The 15626-nt window shown below is 30.3% G+C and overlaps 2 protein-coding genes across 2 annotated transcripts; both read left to right on the forward strand.

The window, feature by feature from the left end:
* Positions 1 to 3690: 3690 nt before the first annotated feature.
* LOC103482535 (mannose-6-phosphate isomerase 1-like) lies at positions 3691 to 7463 on the forward strand. The gene is made up of 7 exons (XM_051089785.1): positions 3691 to 3947; positions 4044 to 4116; positions 4216 to 4658; positions 4978 to 5145; positions 5457 to 5669; positions 5913 to 6179; positions 6824 to 7463. Exons 3-7 carry the CDS (start codon positions 4272 to 4274, stop codon positions 7142 to 7144), a joined length of 1356 nt encoding a protein of 451 aa, XP_050945742.1. The 5' UTR covers positions 3691 to 3947; positions 4044 to 4116; positions 4216 to 4271; the 3' UTR covers positions 7145 to 7463.
* A 6093-nt stretch (positions 7464 to 13556) lies between these two features.
* Positions 13557 to 15452, forward strand: LOC103482536 (pectinesterase 2-like). Its single transcript, XM_008438743.3, has 2 exons — positions 13557 to 14443; positions 14590 to 15452. The coding sequence occupies exons 1-2, from the start codon at positions 13576 to 13578 to the stop codon at positions 15279 to 15281; spliced, it is 1560 nt and encodes a 519-aa protein (XP_008436965.1). The 5' UTR covers positions 13557 to 13575; the 3' UTR covers positions 15282 to 15452.
* Positions 15453 to 15626: the final 174 nt, after the last annotated feature.

The following is a 15626-nucleotide window of genomic DNA, read 5'->3' on the forward strand; positions in this document are numbered from 1 at the left end:
TTTCCAACAAAGACTATGGTTTAGTTTGTATCACAATTAATATTACTAAATTTTTTTATCAAACTTTTAGTTACTTTAATTAGTGATTATTATATCTCAAATCTTCTTAAGTAATTCATCCATTAGAATATTATATTATTTGATTTTCTAACCATAAACAAATAAAGCTTAGGTTTGGATTTCTATAGTAAATCGTATTTTTTAAGAGCGTATGTATTTCAAATTTAATCAATAATAAATTAGGGAAGTAAGAATTAATTATCAGTTACGTTTTTGGTCGTGTACTCAAATCAAATTTGAGAGTTCAACTCAATCATGTAGTTTGATTGATCTCAAGATATGAGGTATTTTTTATTACGAGATTACAGATTATATATAAGACTTGCACTATATTTTTTTCACCACATTTAATTACCAGTTTTTTCTCGTCTGATCGATTATCTAATTTTATTATTAATCTATCATTTTTGAAGACAAACAAAAACCTAGATCCATGCATTTCATCTTGAAATCCGTGAAGTTTGATCAAATTCCTATCTCCAATTATGAGTTTCATTTGATCGATCTGTAATTTCATCAATCAAATCTTTTCTCGTTCTCATTCATACTTGATCTTCATCCATCTCTTTTGATTCTACCCTCTTCACATGCTTTAAGATTGGAGAGTGATTTTATTGTTTTTTTTTTTTTTTTTTTTTGAAAAACCAAAGCAAATATATTATTCATTGTATAGATTGATATTTTGTTTATACATATATATGTGTTTACGTATATATAAAAGGCATATTCATAATAATATATTAGGAATATTCATACCAATATTGTTTTGAAAAAAAAACAATGATAAACAAATAATCATTAACGAAATTTTGAAATAATTTCTTTTCCAAACCATGCATTTGTTGTTTAGATATTAAATTTAATTAATAAATGATGTTTTATAAAAAAAAATTATTTACCCTTCATACAAAAAATATATTAAAAGACAAAAATACATCACAGTTCATTTATTCATTTATCCATTTATCTACAAAGTGTAAATATTTTTTTTCTATTTTGCTATTTTAACAATTTTTCTTAATAAATCAGGTAAAGAAATAAATAAGTATAAAAAAAATGGCATTTTCAAAAAACATAAAAAATTGAAACAAATTACAAAATATACCAAAATTTGAATTTTCTATAATCCATTTTAATTTTATTTTGCTATATTTTTCAAATAGTTTCAACATTTTTTATTATCAATTAAAAAAAATAAATTTCGGTAATCATTCAAATTTCTATTTTCACTAATAACTATATTTATATGGATTAGAATATTTGTGATTACAATATAACTTGTTTGTATACAAAGTTAGTAATTAAACACGTATCATCAAATAACATAATTATCTCATCACTATTATTAGAGCTTCGTCTAACTATAACGCGATCGAATTACTATCACGTTCAAATTTCAATCGTTATAGGACTTTAAACAAACAAATATTTTTTTTTATTAAATAAGATATAAATGTGAAAACACAATTGAATTTTATCAAACTATAGGTCGTATTTGCTATCAATTATTTGTCATTTTCTTGTGCACTTTTAATATTGTTTTTATAACATTCTTGTCCACATATATAAACAAACCTTTTGAGTGATTTATATGGACCTATTGGTCACACATCACAGCATAGACTAAGTTTGTTTGATAGGCAATTAAGAAGAGACAAAATTTCTGTCCTTGTTAAAGATTAATTAAATACATATAGGGTTTTAATTTGTTTTAAATTGACAACATATCAAATCATGGTCACAAAAATAATTTTAGAATCTAATGTGGTTGTTTGATCTCATTTCATGTAAAGCTAAAAGTTGAGTTGTGTTTAACAAAGAATCTATCATAGGGATATCCTCCCAAGCTACTTCACGTGTAAAACTTGGGTTTTTGTTTTCTTCCAATCATTATATTATTTGTTTAGTGTGTAATAACAATCTAGATTTGGTGTTTAATTTTAAATTCTAATCATATAAACATTTCGTTTCTGGTTTTTAAAAAATTAAATGTATCTAATAAGACTTTTAAAACTATGTTTTTTTTTTTTTTTAGTTTTCAAAATTCGGGATTCATTTCTTTAGACTTTAACACAAAAATATTTCATATATATACTATTTGTATTTGCTATGTTAATACCATCTTGAATCACAAATTTAACCTAAAAGCTTATGTTGATAGGTAAGGAAAATTTAGTATAATATCTAACAATTTTAAACACTTCTGAAAAGGGTACTGGATAACAAGGTAAAGAAATGAATTGGAAATAGTATTTATAAGCTTCATTTTTAAAGACCAAATGAGTTATAAAAAGGGCTATTTAACAATTCAATCGGCCTTTTTGTATGTAACAATTTAAAATTTCTTTTTCAGTTGTTCTTCGTGAGGTGAAAATGAAGGTAATATCTTAGCTTGATGAGAGATTAAGTTTCTTGAAGTCATGATTGTTTTTCAATTGTCAAACTACAAGAAAATTGAAAAGTATCTTTTTTTTCAACGCCTAAAATCGTCAGTAAATAGTATGATACATACGGCATGTTACGTTTGGAATAGCCTCTCCCAGTGATTTAATAGACATCAACCTCTTGTTGTTGAAAAAAAAATCCTTCGAGAGAGCATCAATGTAGAACAACGGAACTATTTGCTAGCAGTAGTCATCAATATCTCCCTACATGTAGTATATATACGATATCAGGCCTGATAATTGTTCACTTTGTGACATCTATAACGAGTGTTTGGTAGATGTGTTCTTTTTGTAGTGTTGATCAGGTGTTTTTCCAGGTCGTATTAAATGGAAAAGCAATTGTGGAATCCAACTACTCTTGGAGGCGGTGGATCTAATAAAGTCATACTCTACAATTATAAGTAAGATATGATAGAAGTCAATCAAGTCCTTTTAGTGTTCAATTGTGAGGCCTCCTTCATTTACTCCTATCGAGATCGAAATGTCCTAGCTCGCTCATTCCTTTGACTCATAAAGCAATACAAAATAATATGTACGATGATATTCTCATATATCCCTTAAGTCTTTAGCCCCAAAATATATTAGTGAATACATTAAAAAAATTTAATAGTGAATACATTAAGAATCTAAGATAGATAAATCTAGTTTAATAATTAATTCAATCAAAGATATACGAAATTAAACAAATACAATATTGTTTCCTTATTTCAATTCAAAACACTACTTGTGTGGAATCTCATACAATCAAGAACAAGGATGAAAATTGATTGATGACCATATTCTATACAAATTTGTAAATATAACTTCTACCACATGTGCTAAATGTAAACGGTTATAAGAATGATGTGCGAATCCTACAAAAGAAAAAATCTATTTCAAATAAAACTTAATTTGAAATAGGAGAGAATTACCGAAAAACTTTAAAGTTGTGTATCATTTGAAACCTAAAAACTCAAGACTATATAATTGTTTATATCAATTATTTAAGACTCAGACTTACAATTAAGATTGAATATTAAAGTTTTGAATTATAAACCATATAAGATATAATCTTGACGATATCAACAAGGGATTAACAACTCAAAGGGTTGGGTTAATTTTTTCCCGGTTCGGGTTGGTGGGGTGAACCGACCCAATACCACATCATTTTAAAACATTTATAAATTTAATAGGATTTTCATTTTTCAGTTTTCAGTTTCTTCCTTCGGCGATTTCCCTTCACTCCTTCTTCGGCCTTCAACACCGACCGTCATCTCCATTCTCCTTCCTGTCGCTCATCTTATCTCTCTCTCTACTCGCCTCGTACTACTTTGCTCCGTCTACCCTCCTTACGGTCGATCTCCCTCACGGCGTTTCTCTCATTCCACACCATCGATCTCTCTCACGGCCTCTCTCTCCTCCACTCCCTTGATTTCTGGGAGTACTGACTCCAAACTCCAAAACGTAACTCTTCACTCTAAATTCTTTCTCTCTTTTTATCTTTATTTATTCTTTAAATCTCAGATCTCGATTTCTGATCTCTCCCATTCTGAGCTTCAGGCGAAGGAATTCTCGATTTCCAACGGCGTTTTGGGCAGCAAGCGGATGGGAGCAGAGTGGGCACGAGGACAAGGTGAAACGAGGAAGATTTTCTTTTGTTTATAAATATGGCTCTGTTACCTTATCTAGGAAGTTTTGGCTTAATTTGGAGTCTAATTTGTCGAATTTACAGCATATGGAAAGGATTACGTTAACAACTTCCATTCGTGTGCCTCTCGTTGATGACCGATGGACGAGGAAGATGATAAGAAATTCAAGAAGTGTAGGAAGAAGAGACTGTTTGGCGCCGACAGGAGGAAGCGGCTCCTTCGTTTAAAATGCTGTGTTCAAAACTACGATTGGGGAGTTATTGGGTGTAATTCCCAAGTTGCGAGGCTGTTTTTGCTCAATTCAGGTCGCTGCAATGTCGATCCGGGGGAATGTTACGCCGAATTCTGGATTGGGACGCATAAATCTGGTCCGTCTTATGTTGTTTATGGACGGGATAATAATGCCGCCGCGGCGTTTGGATCCAAACCCCTGAGTCTTAAGGATTGTATCTCCCTCGATCCGGTTGCTTTGCTTGGTGATAAGGTCGCGAGGAAATGGGGAGGTGATCTTCCGTTTCTTTTCAAGGTCGGCTTTCTTTTCCTTTAGATCCTTGGGGAATGTGTTTTGTCGGTGGGCTTGATTTCTTTCAAGATTTCACAATTGGACACGAAATTTGGGTTTTAATTATGCTCTGCATTGTGTCGGTGTGTGAATTAATTTGGATGCTGAGAATTTGCCTGTTGAATGACGTTAATGCTTCATTAACGAAAATTGTTTGCTGCAGCTCTTTGAATTGTATGTTCAATTAGTTTCTCGAACCTCAATTACCGTTCTTATTTTCCTTGATGTTAATGTTTTGAGTTCAGTTGGACTGCAACTTGATGATTTCTTATTGGGAGCATAGGTGCTGTCGATAGAGAAGGCTTTGTCTATCCAGGCTCATCCAGATAAAGATTTGGCGAGATCCTTGAACGAAGCTCAACCAAGCATCTATAAAGATGATAATCACAAACCTGAAATGGCTCTTGCATTGACTAGATTTGAAGCCCTCTGTGGGTTCATCAGCTCTAAGGTACCACAATATAGAGTAGCAAAGAGTAACTCTTCTGGGGTTTTCGAAAAGTTTCTTAAACTTATTTTAAATATCTTAATGATTCTTACTCTGTTCTTATTACACTAATTGGATTTAGAGAGATGAAAGAAGCTCAAATCAAGATGTTGATTCGGCTTTTTGGTTAATCGTGCATGTATTTCCAGATGGGTGAAAATTCAGAAAAATAAACAAAGACTATTAGTAACTGATAATGATTGAAGTTTCTTTATAAATTCGTTTACTTTGCAATACCCATGTCATTTGATTTTACTTATTTCATTATTTTTCAGGAGCTCAAGGCGGTGCTTAGTAGCGTTCCTGAGATAGTAGAATTGGTCCAATGTGCAGATGCAGAGAAGTTCTCACACGATAGTGAGCAAGATGGGAAGGAGAAAGTAAAACAACTTTTTGAGTCCATATTTAGTCAGATCATGTCATCTAACAAGGGCTTAGTTCGCGAGGCTGTATGTAAACTAAAAAGACGTCTTAGTTTGGAGAAAAAGGTAATTGAAGTTTTATATCTCTACAAATTATCCTGTCAGCAGAATTTGGCATTTTTAAGTGTACGTTTTTTTTAAATCTCAAGGGTTCCCTCATTAGAAAGTTCTGTGATCACAATAGGATATATTTCATGATAAAGCTTAAATTGTTCTTTCACTTCATCAATCTCTGCAAAATATTATTCATTTGTTTTCATATAGTTTTATGCAACTACTCATTGTATTACCTTCTTTTTTTTTCATCAGAAGAGACAATTATCTGCCAAAGAACAATTGATTCTCAGACTAGAAAGTCAATATCCTGCTGATGTTGGTATACTAGCAGCATTTTTTCTCAACTATGTGGAGTTAAAACCAGGCGAAGCATTATATGTTGGTCCAAATGAACCCCATGCATATATATCAGGGGAATGCATCGAGTGTATGGCAACCTCGGACAATGTTGTTCGTGCTGGCCTTACCTCTAAAAAAAGAGACGTTCAAGCACTTCTTTCAATGCTCAACTACAAACAGGTAATCACATATTGTTTGCAGGAGCTGGTTTTTATAGATGCGATTCTAATATGTAAACTGATCATTATATGCTATTATTGGTTCTTGCTTTCCATGTCCTTTATCTTGAGGTCTAAAGCCTTATTCAAGTTAAATTAGTTTGCATTTTTTTAAATTTTGACCGTAGTCTTAAATGCGCATTATATATGCTGTCATTGTTCACAATAAAGTTTTCAAATTGGTTTGAGCTCTTAGAGTCTATGACTAAATGCAAATTGGAGAAATTCTCTCTTGACCAATTGGAGAAATCTTTTCATAACTCCTTTGGTTTGGGCATTTTTCCTTCCTTTAATAATTTCATACATACATACATACATACATACATACATATATATATATATATATATATATATATATTTGTTGGAGATCGCTTATATTTCAAGATGAGTATCTTTTTTCCCCTTTTTCCAGTGCTTGCTGACAGAAAGTAATTAAAAATATTCCTTAGTAGTACGATCTCAAACGACTTGGTTAATGATTCATATTGATCTACCATTATTACTCATTGAAGATAGGGGGAAATAGTTGAAATCTTTCCTCTTTGTGTTTTTGCCTTGAGTTTCATTGAGAGAAGATTGCTCATAATCAGTTTCTTCATCCTACAGGGTTTTCCTGAAATTTTGCGAGGAGTTTCCTTGAATGAATACACAAGAAAGTATGCCCCTCCATTCGATGAATTCGAAGTGGATCGCTGTATTCTCCCACAAGCTGCATCCGTGTCCTTCCCATCCGTCCCAGGACCTTCTCTCTTTCTAGTGATGTCCGGAAAAGGGACAATTATCACAAGCTATTCCGAAGAAACTACATTTCAAGAAGGTGAAGTTCTGTTCGTTCCAGCATATATGGAAGTGAGTATAACAGCTACAGCTATAGAATTACATATGTACAGAGCTGGGATCAACAACAGATTCTTTCGAGACTTATGATTTTCAGGTACAAAATGAATAAATCAAGAATATTATTATATATACAAGAAGAAAAGAGGGTATAAGAAGAAAATTGTTTGCATTTATTGTCCTGATCTCCTTTATGTTATGATGATCAGTTTATTTGAATTGATTGAATTGCATGAAAGTTGTGGATATACATTTGTTGAAGAGTATGGATAGGGGTATGAAGGTGTATTATTCAAAATTCATGATTATTACATTTGAGTAATATATATTGCTGTACTTATTTTTGTCCTATATCAGCTATCAAAAGTGGGATATTCACATGTATTAAATTTAGAGCTCCCTTTTCCCATCCTGGGTACTTCATTTATTTTTTTTTTTTAATTTTTTGAGGGGGATAAGGTCATTTGGTAAATTGTATTTTAATTTCTTATGAGAAACAGATGAGTTTGGCGGTGTTTTTAATTATATGATATTCTTTTATGATTATTTCTTCTAACTTTGCTCAAACTTAGTGTACAAATTTTGGAAATTTAAAAAGAAGCTAGAGGCCTTGTAAGGGTTTACAAATTTTGGAATTGTATTTTCCTTTGCTGTGAAGTAGGGGTGTTCAACAAACCCGATGATCCCAGAAAACCGATGATCCCAGAAAACCGATCTACCTAATTCATTCCATTCCATATGGTTTGAGTCGGGTTGTCAATTCTTTTTGGGTTGGGTTGGGTTAAAGAAAATTAAAACCTTATAGGTTGAGTTGGTTTATGGATCCACCAAAAACAATCTAAATTAATCCGAACTTCGTTATTAATTTTTAAAAATATGTTTTTTTTTTCTACTTATGATATTATTTTATCGATATTTATCATAATTTAGTTTAATTTGGGAAATTGACAAATATAATCATTTTTTAAGGGTGCGTGGGATTTTAGAATCGATCGCGAGAAAATAGACTTCGACAAAATATCAAAATATGAGTAAAAAGTCCAATTTACTCTTGAATGAAATTCCGCCTTTTCTTTCACACAAGAAACTCGTTCTCTTCTCCCACTTGTTATCTTCTTTCTCCAACTTCTCTCTAACATCTCTCAAACTCTATTTCTCTTGAAAATTTGTTCATTTTAATTATTAGAAAATATTTCTTCAATAATTTTTTATTAAATTTTTATTCTTACAACATTTTTGTTTTAAGTTTTCACCAACTTTTTTACCGCTGATCTTCAATTTTTTTTCAACATGTCATAAATTTAAAAAAGTAATAAGTTAGATTGTTTTTCTTATAGTTAGATAAGATATTTTTTTAACTATACGACGTTAACTTATCTAGTTGAATTTGGATATGATTTGTTGTACATAAAAAGTAAAAAACAATCTAATTTATTACTTGTTTACATTTATGGCATGTTTAAAAAGAGAATAGAAGACCAAGTGGAAAAAAAGTTGATGGAAACTTAAAACAGAAATGTTGTAAGAATAGAAAATTAATATACATTTATTTCAAAAATGTTTTGTAATAATTAAAATAAACAAATTTTAAGAGAAAGAGTTTGAAAGAGGTTAGAGCAAGTGGGAGAAGAGAGTGAGTTTGTTGTGCGAAAGAGAAGAAAATTTAAGTAAATTAGACTTTTCACTCATATTTTGTTCTAAAAGTTTATTTTCTCCCGATCAATCCTAAGACCTCACAATTTACCGTTTAATTTTATTATCCTTTTAAATAATTTATGCTCTAACCCCTTAAGAAACAATTTATTTAACTTTGAAAAGAAAATTTTCATAATTTAAAGTAAATTGATATTGAACTTAATTCAATATATGAAAAGAATTTAATTTAATCTGGAGTGAAGAAATATACATTGTAAACAATTAGGTCGAGTCTAAAAATTGCTTGAACCCAACTTATGTATGCTCAAAACTTTTGTTTAAATGTTAATTACAAATGTCTTGCTCTACTCATGGAATGTTGTTTAAACTTATACGTTAAAGTCTTCTCCATGTTCAATTTAAATCTTCAATTATTTTAATTTTTCTTGGAAGTAAGTATGTAAATAATATGAAACTTACTTTTATGGATTACTTTGAGTTTTTATATTAATTAGTGTTTAAGATAAATATTATAGTAGCCTCGTTCGGTATTGATCAACGAAGTTTGGATAATTCAAATTCACTAAATATTAATAAAAGTACTTTTTTTTTCTTTGATGTTTTTTTTAGCTCAACTTCTGGGAAGTAAGAATTCAAATTTCTATACCTTTAAGTTAAACGATATGTACTTTTAAATCATTGAACTATGCTCAGATCGTCATCTCGTTTATTTGCATGGTTGTAAAGACAAGATAAACATCTATATCATAGACTCATTTAGATATGATCAAAAGTCAATGCTCTTCTAAAACAAAAGTATATATATCATTTTGTAATTAGGAATAATCCAACTTCCACATGCATAATTATGTTCATACATTTTCAATGGACTATTCAAGAAATTGACTTAGAAAAGAAGAAAGAAAAACTCTAAACAAAGAATCAATTGCAATTAAAAAAAATGTTGGTAAATAATTAGCATATAAGAATATTTTTATTTATAATTATTCACATAATATAATGTCATCTTGTAGTTCATACAAAAACCTTTATATATACATATTAATTATATGAAGATAATTCTTTTGACATTATGACTTGATTTGCGTACGCCTTTCTTATACCTAAAAATATTAATACAATTTTGAGATTGTACATAAAATTAATTTCAAATGATAATTCAAATTAAATGTTGATATATATAATCATGTTCTTCTAAATCCTTGTTGTCCATCCCTATATAGTTGACCTATGATCATTTACATTCAATTGTCTTTTAAAAAAACCCTAATCAGCTAAACATGAAAAAACAATAGAAAAATGTTCATAAGCCTATGTGTAAAAGAAGAACGAAAAAATGAACAAACTATTTATACTTTATGACAAAATCGTGTGATGAGTTTTTATCCTTTAGTGTTTTTTTTTTTTTTTTTTTGTCATAAATTATAAATAGTTTGTGTTTTTTTATTATTATAGAAAACTCCTACCTAAAATGATGAGAAATTTTTTTTTTTTCTTTTTGGTAAAATACAATTATAATTTGTTTTTATAATTATTCCAATGGATTATTTTTAATTAAAAGAATCATGCTCTATTGTTTCTGAAGAGAAAAAATATAAAACAAAAATTTGTCTGATAACTATTTGATTTTAATTTTAATACGGATGAAAAGTGTTTTCGATGAACTCATTTTAATTCTTTTAATTTTTAAAACTAATTAATTAAATATTAACACTTTAAAGCTAACTTTACGACAAGTTAAGTGTTTAATCAAAATTGGAGGTTAAAGAGTACAAAATTTGGGTAAATTAAAATTGTTGCGTCATGAAACTTAGAACTAAATATGAATAGACATATATAATTTTTAAAAAAGAAAAATGGTAAAATATTCAATCTATCAAAGGATTTAAATTGATATTTTAACAAGATTGTATGTTAGTGTAAGTGAAAATGAATTTTTCCATACTTTTGAGTTTAATACACAAAATGATTAGATCTTGAAAATTTACTTCCTAATTTTGAGGATAATAGGTCAAAAGGGAAAGAAGAAGAAAAAAAAAGATTATTTGCATCGTAAATTTTACAACGAATGATCTTAGTATTGGTCGTGGTCAATTCAAAATGTTTCTCATTTATCGTCCAAGATGATATTACATTATCCATATTTTTTATTTGAGACAATTTATCATTTTGATTGGCGAAACATTTATGTTTAAAAAATTAAAATTTGTGTAGATTATTTTATAATTCATCTTTAATCTAGAAAAAAATTTGTTACAATATTTATAAAAAAAAAAAAGATTTTATTTTTCAATACAAACAAATGTAGTAATAATTAGATCAAACTCGTTCACTTCGAGGTGCGTATAAGTCAATTACCATTAACTTTAATTACTTTGTATCACACTCTTTAAAATTTATAATTCAAGATTGTAATAAATATATATATATATATATATATATATATATATATATATATATTGAATAATAATAATAATAATAATAATCATCAGCGACGGCGGACACGGTGGTACGGTAGGATCATCGGTTGCTTGTGGGGAAAGAGTGGAGACTTAGTCTAATGTCAACCAAAACTCTATTTCTATTACTTTAAATTTATTCTTCTATTTTATTTCTTTTATATATATTATTCCCATTTTCAACTTATTCTTTAATTAACCTTTTTTTTTTAACTTAGTTATTCAAATGGTAAATGAGTAAAGAAAGAACCTAATTTATACTAAAATATAGCAAATTTTAAATTTTACTATATTTTATAAATATATATTCAATAACTTTTTTTTAAACTATATTATATATTACAATTTAGAGAAAAATAAAAGAAATCAAATAAACATGAGTTAAATTTTCTTTAATATGAACACTTTTCATTTTCTCCTTTTCTACTCTATTTCTAGGAGAGTTTGTAATTGATACTATTTATTTACTTTGGTAAACGTTAAAATTTGTTCTGATAAGCAATTTGTCAATTTTTTCTACTTTTGGAAAAACCTCTTTTTTCATATATATTTATCTATAAAAAAACTTTTAATATGTTTATAAATATAAATTTTCTAGAATTTGTTATTCAACTACTTAGACTTCAAATCCTCTAAAGAATTTGAAAGGTAGTCTATTAAAAACCGTGCCTTAGAGGTTCTAAGAATAAAATAAAACAAATTTAAAAGTTTAAAGTTCGTAAAATATCGAATTTAAAAGATAGATTTAAACTAAAATATAGCGGTGATTAGTTGTAGCCCTAAACAGGTACCCAACCACAATCATTGCCCCTTTTTGAAAATCATGCCTTATCTAATATTTGCATCTATTTGAATTCTTCGGATGTATTGAAAACGTTGGTCATGTCACGTCCTATTTTAGGCATTAAGCGTGTTACATAGAAACTACATTGAAATCAAATTTTTGAAATTTAAGAATTAATTAATGAATAACATTTTGAAATTTAGAAATTAAGAAGAGAAAACGAATAACTAGTAGAATAACTTTATTTTAATTATTTAACTTAAACATAATTCAAATATAGTTAAAAGACATATATAAAACTCTTTGTCAAAAGGTTAAATATTCAAACTCTCATCACCAACCGATTAGAAATTGACTTAAGATCATGAAATTGAAATTATTAATCAAAACATACTGAATTAAACATACATACATCATAGTCGTCTTTATGTATAAAAATCATACCATATATGAGAATCTTAAAATTTTGGGACATTCCATGCAGTCTACTAAGCCTATTTGAAAACCTCAATTTAATAATCAAGACGTGATTCCATGATGGAATATAGTTTGTTGCTAATTAAATTTCCTTGCCATTTGATAATAAAATTCCATTTTTTTTTTAATTTAACTCATAGAGAGATTTTAGTGCTAAAGTAATGTCAACCAATTACTTGAAATGCTTCTTCTAGCCTTGCTTGGTCCTCTTCCCCAACCACTACATATCTTTATAACTTAAACAATCCTTGAAACATTTATTTAAAATATTTAGATACATTTATAAAAAATTTAGAGCTTCGTTAATACTTTTATGAAAATTCAAGATTGAAATTGATATAATTTGGATATAAATTAAAATAATAATAATAATAATAATAAGTTAATTAATTATTACAATGTTTTGTCAAACCAATATTTAATGGTACATTTAAAATAGTGCCACTCATTTAATATTTATTACATGTTGGTGGGGGGTTTATCCTCATTTTTTAAAAACATTGTTCCAATCCATTAATCCAACAAAATATAATCATTATTATCTATCTATCTTTTCCTAGACCTAATTTTATTCCAAATTCTATATTAAAGGTAACGTTGACGATTACAATTTATAGATTTTTATTTACTCCTATAATTAATTACAAGAGAACATCAGCAAAAGTACTATTAATGGTAAAGTATATCTCAAAATCAACTCTCTCTTGAAAGACCCTATTTAATAATTCATAATCCCAATAACAAACAATTAACTTCTATAAAGTATAAATGCTCTTATACTATAATAGAATTTATTACATATATGAAAAGTTCTTATACAAATGAGAACACAAAAGAGAACCAAGAAAAAACCCACATTCTTAATTTTGACAGCTTGCTTAAAGAAATGATTGGGAAGTGAAATAAAATAACACAAAAAACACAAAACCATGACTAATTCAAAACAATAGACTTTTAATTGGTTGGTAGTTTACTTTCATTTTTTTCAATACAATCATTCTGTAATCATATAACACAAAATATTCCCTATAGTTTAATACAAAAATAAACATCCCAGCTGTGTCTAAATAACATCCCGTTATAAATAACCCCAAAAGAACCCATCAACCAAAAACACTCAAAATATCAAAAACAAAAAGAAAAATATGGCTCAAAAGCTTCATTTTTCTATCCTTCTTTTTTCTTTGTTCATCCTCTCATCAACTTCCCTACCTTTCTCAACCAAAACTAACAAGAAAGCCATCGATTTATGGTGCAGCCGAACCCCATATCCCGACGTATGCAAAAACTTCTTCAACGACGGTCAATTCGACCCGAAAAATCTCTTAGATATCCAAAAAACAGCTCTCAAAATCGCCATGGAAAGAGCTATAAGAACCGAAACCCTCACAAAAGCCTTAGGCCAAAAGTGCCGCAACAAGAAAGAAAGAGCTGCATGGGCTGACTGTTTGGAGCTTTACCAAACCACAATCCTCCACCTCAACAAAACCTTCTCCGACCATTGCTCCAACTTCGACATCCAAACATGGCTCAGCTCCGCCTTGACCAACCTCGACACGTGCCGTGCTGGGTTCGTGGACCTGGGGATCAAAGATTACGGCGTAGTCTTCCCTTTTTTGGCGAACAATAATATCACAAAACTTATAAGTAATAGTTTGGCTATGAATAATTGTTCTGAGAGTGATGAGGGGAATACGAGTGATGAAGGGTTTCCCAAGTGGGTTCGGGGTGGGGACAGACGGTTGTTGCAGGCGGCGGAGCCTAAGGCAGATTTGGTGGTGGCGCAGGACGGGTCGGGGAATTATAAGACGGTGCAAGCAGCGGTGGACGCGGCGGGGAAAAGGAAAGGGAGTGGGAGATTTGTGATACGTATTAAGAAAGGAGTCTATAAAGAGAATGTAGTGATAAAAGTGAAGAATTTGATGCTTGTTGGAGATGGATTGAGATATACAATTATTACTGGGAGTAGAAGTGTTGGTGGTGGTTCTACTACTTTCAACTCTGCTACTGTTGGTGAGTTTTCTTTTTCCCTTATTGATTAAGATATCATTTTGGTATTTTAACGTAGGCTCTGCTTTGGTGTTTTGGTTCATGATCTAAATAGTTTGCTAACAAAATATACATAATAATCTTTTGCGATATTGTTTGACTTTCTTCAGCTGTGACCGGTGAACGTTTCATTGCTCGTGGGATCACATTCCGCAACACCGCCGGACCCCAAAACCACCAAGCTGTTGCCCTTCGGTCAGGCGCCGATCTCTCGGTCTTCTTCCGGTGCGGCTTTGAAGGATACCAAGACACTCTCTACGCCCATTCACAGAGACAATTCTACAGAGAATGCTACATATACGGCACAATCGATTTCATCTTCGGCAACGCGGCCGTCGTTCTCCAAAACTGCATGATCTACGCAAGAAAACCAATGCAAGGGCAACAATGCGTTGTCACAGCCCAAGGCCGAACGGACCCAAACCAAAACACAGGGATCTCAATCCACAACTCGAGAGTGATGGCTGCAGACGACCTAAAACCGGTTATCAAGTCGGTTAGAACGTACTTGGGGAGGCCATGGAAGGAGTACTCGAGAACGGTATACTTGCAAAGCTTCATGGAAAGCTTGGTGAATCCAGCAGGGTGGTTGGAATGGAGTGGTAATTTTGCATTGAACACATTGTATTATGGAGAGTTTAAGAATTATGGGCCTGGTTCATCAACTGCTAATAGAGTGAAATGGAAGGGTTATAGAGTGATAACAAGTGCGAATGAAGCAGCTAAATTTACAGTTGGGAATTTCATTGCTGGGAATTCATGGTTGCCCGGAACTGGAGTCCCATTCACTGCTGGGCTTTGAAGAAAACATAATTAGTTCAATCTGTGATTTTAATTTAATTTATGAAGAGAGGATTATGATTTCATGTATCAAATTGATGGGGAATTCATTTTATTGTAACATGTATTAATAATAATGTGTTGTTATTGGGGAAATTTATGATATTATTCTTTGGTTTTGGTTTGTTAATTATAATTTGGATGATCCAATAATGCATGCATGATTGTTGCGGGTCCAACTACTTATTACATCTCACTTACGATGTGGCTAGCACGAATCAAACCGTGTTTACTTTGATGGTTGTAGGCCATGGTTTAACCAACCAAATTAAAAATTTTGGAATATTTTTCGCTTATTTTTTAGTTT

Source organism: Cucumis melo, chromosome 9 (genome assembly GCF_025177605.1).
Source record: "Cucumis melo cultivar AY chromosome 9, USDA_Cmelo_AY_1.0, whole genome shotgun sequence".
NCBI classification, from domain to species: domain Eukaryota; kingdom Viridiplantae; phylum Streptophyta; class Magnoliopsida; order Cucurbitales; family Cucurbitaceae; genus Cucumis; species Cucumis melo.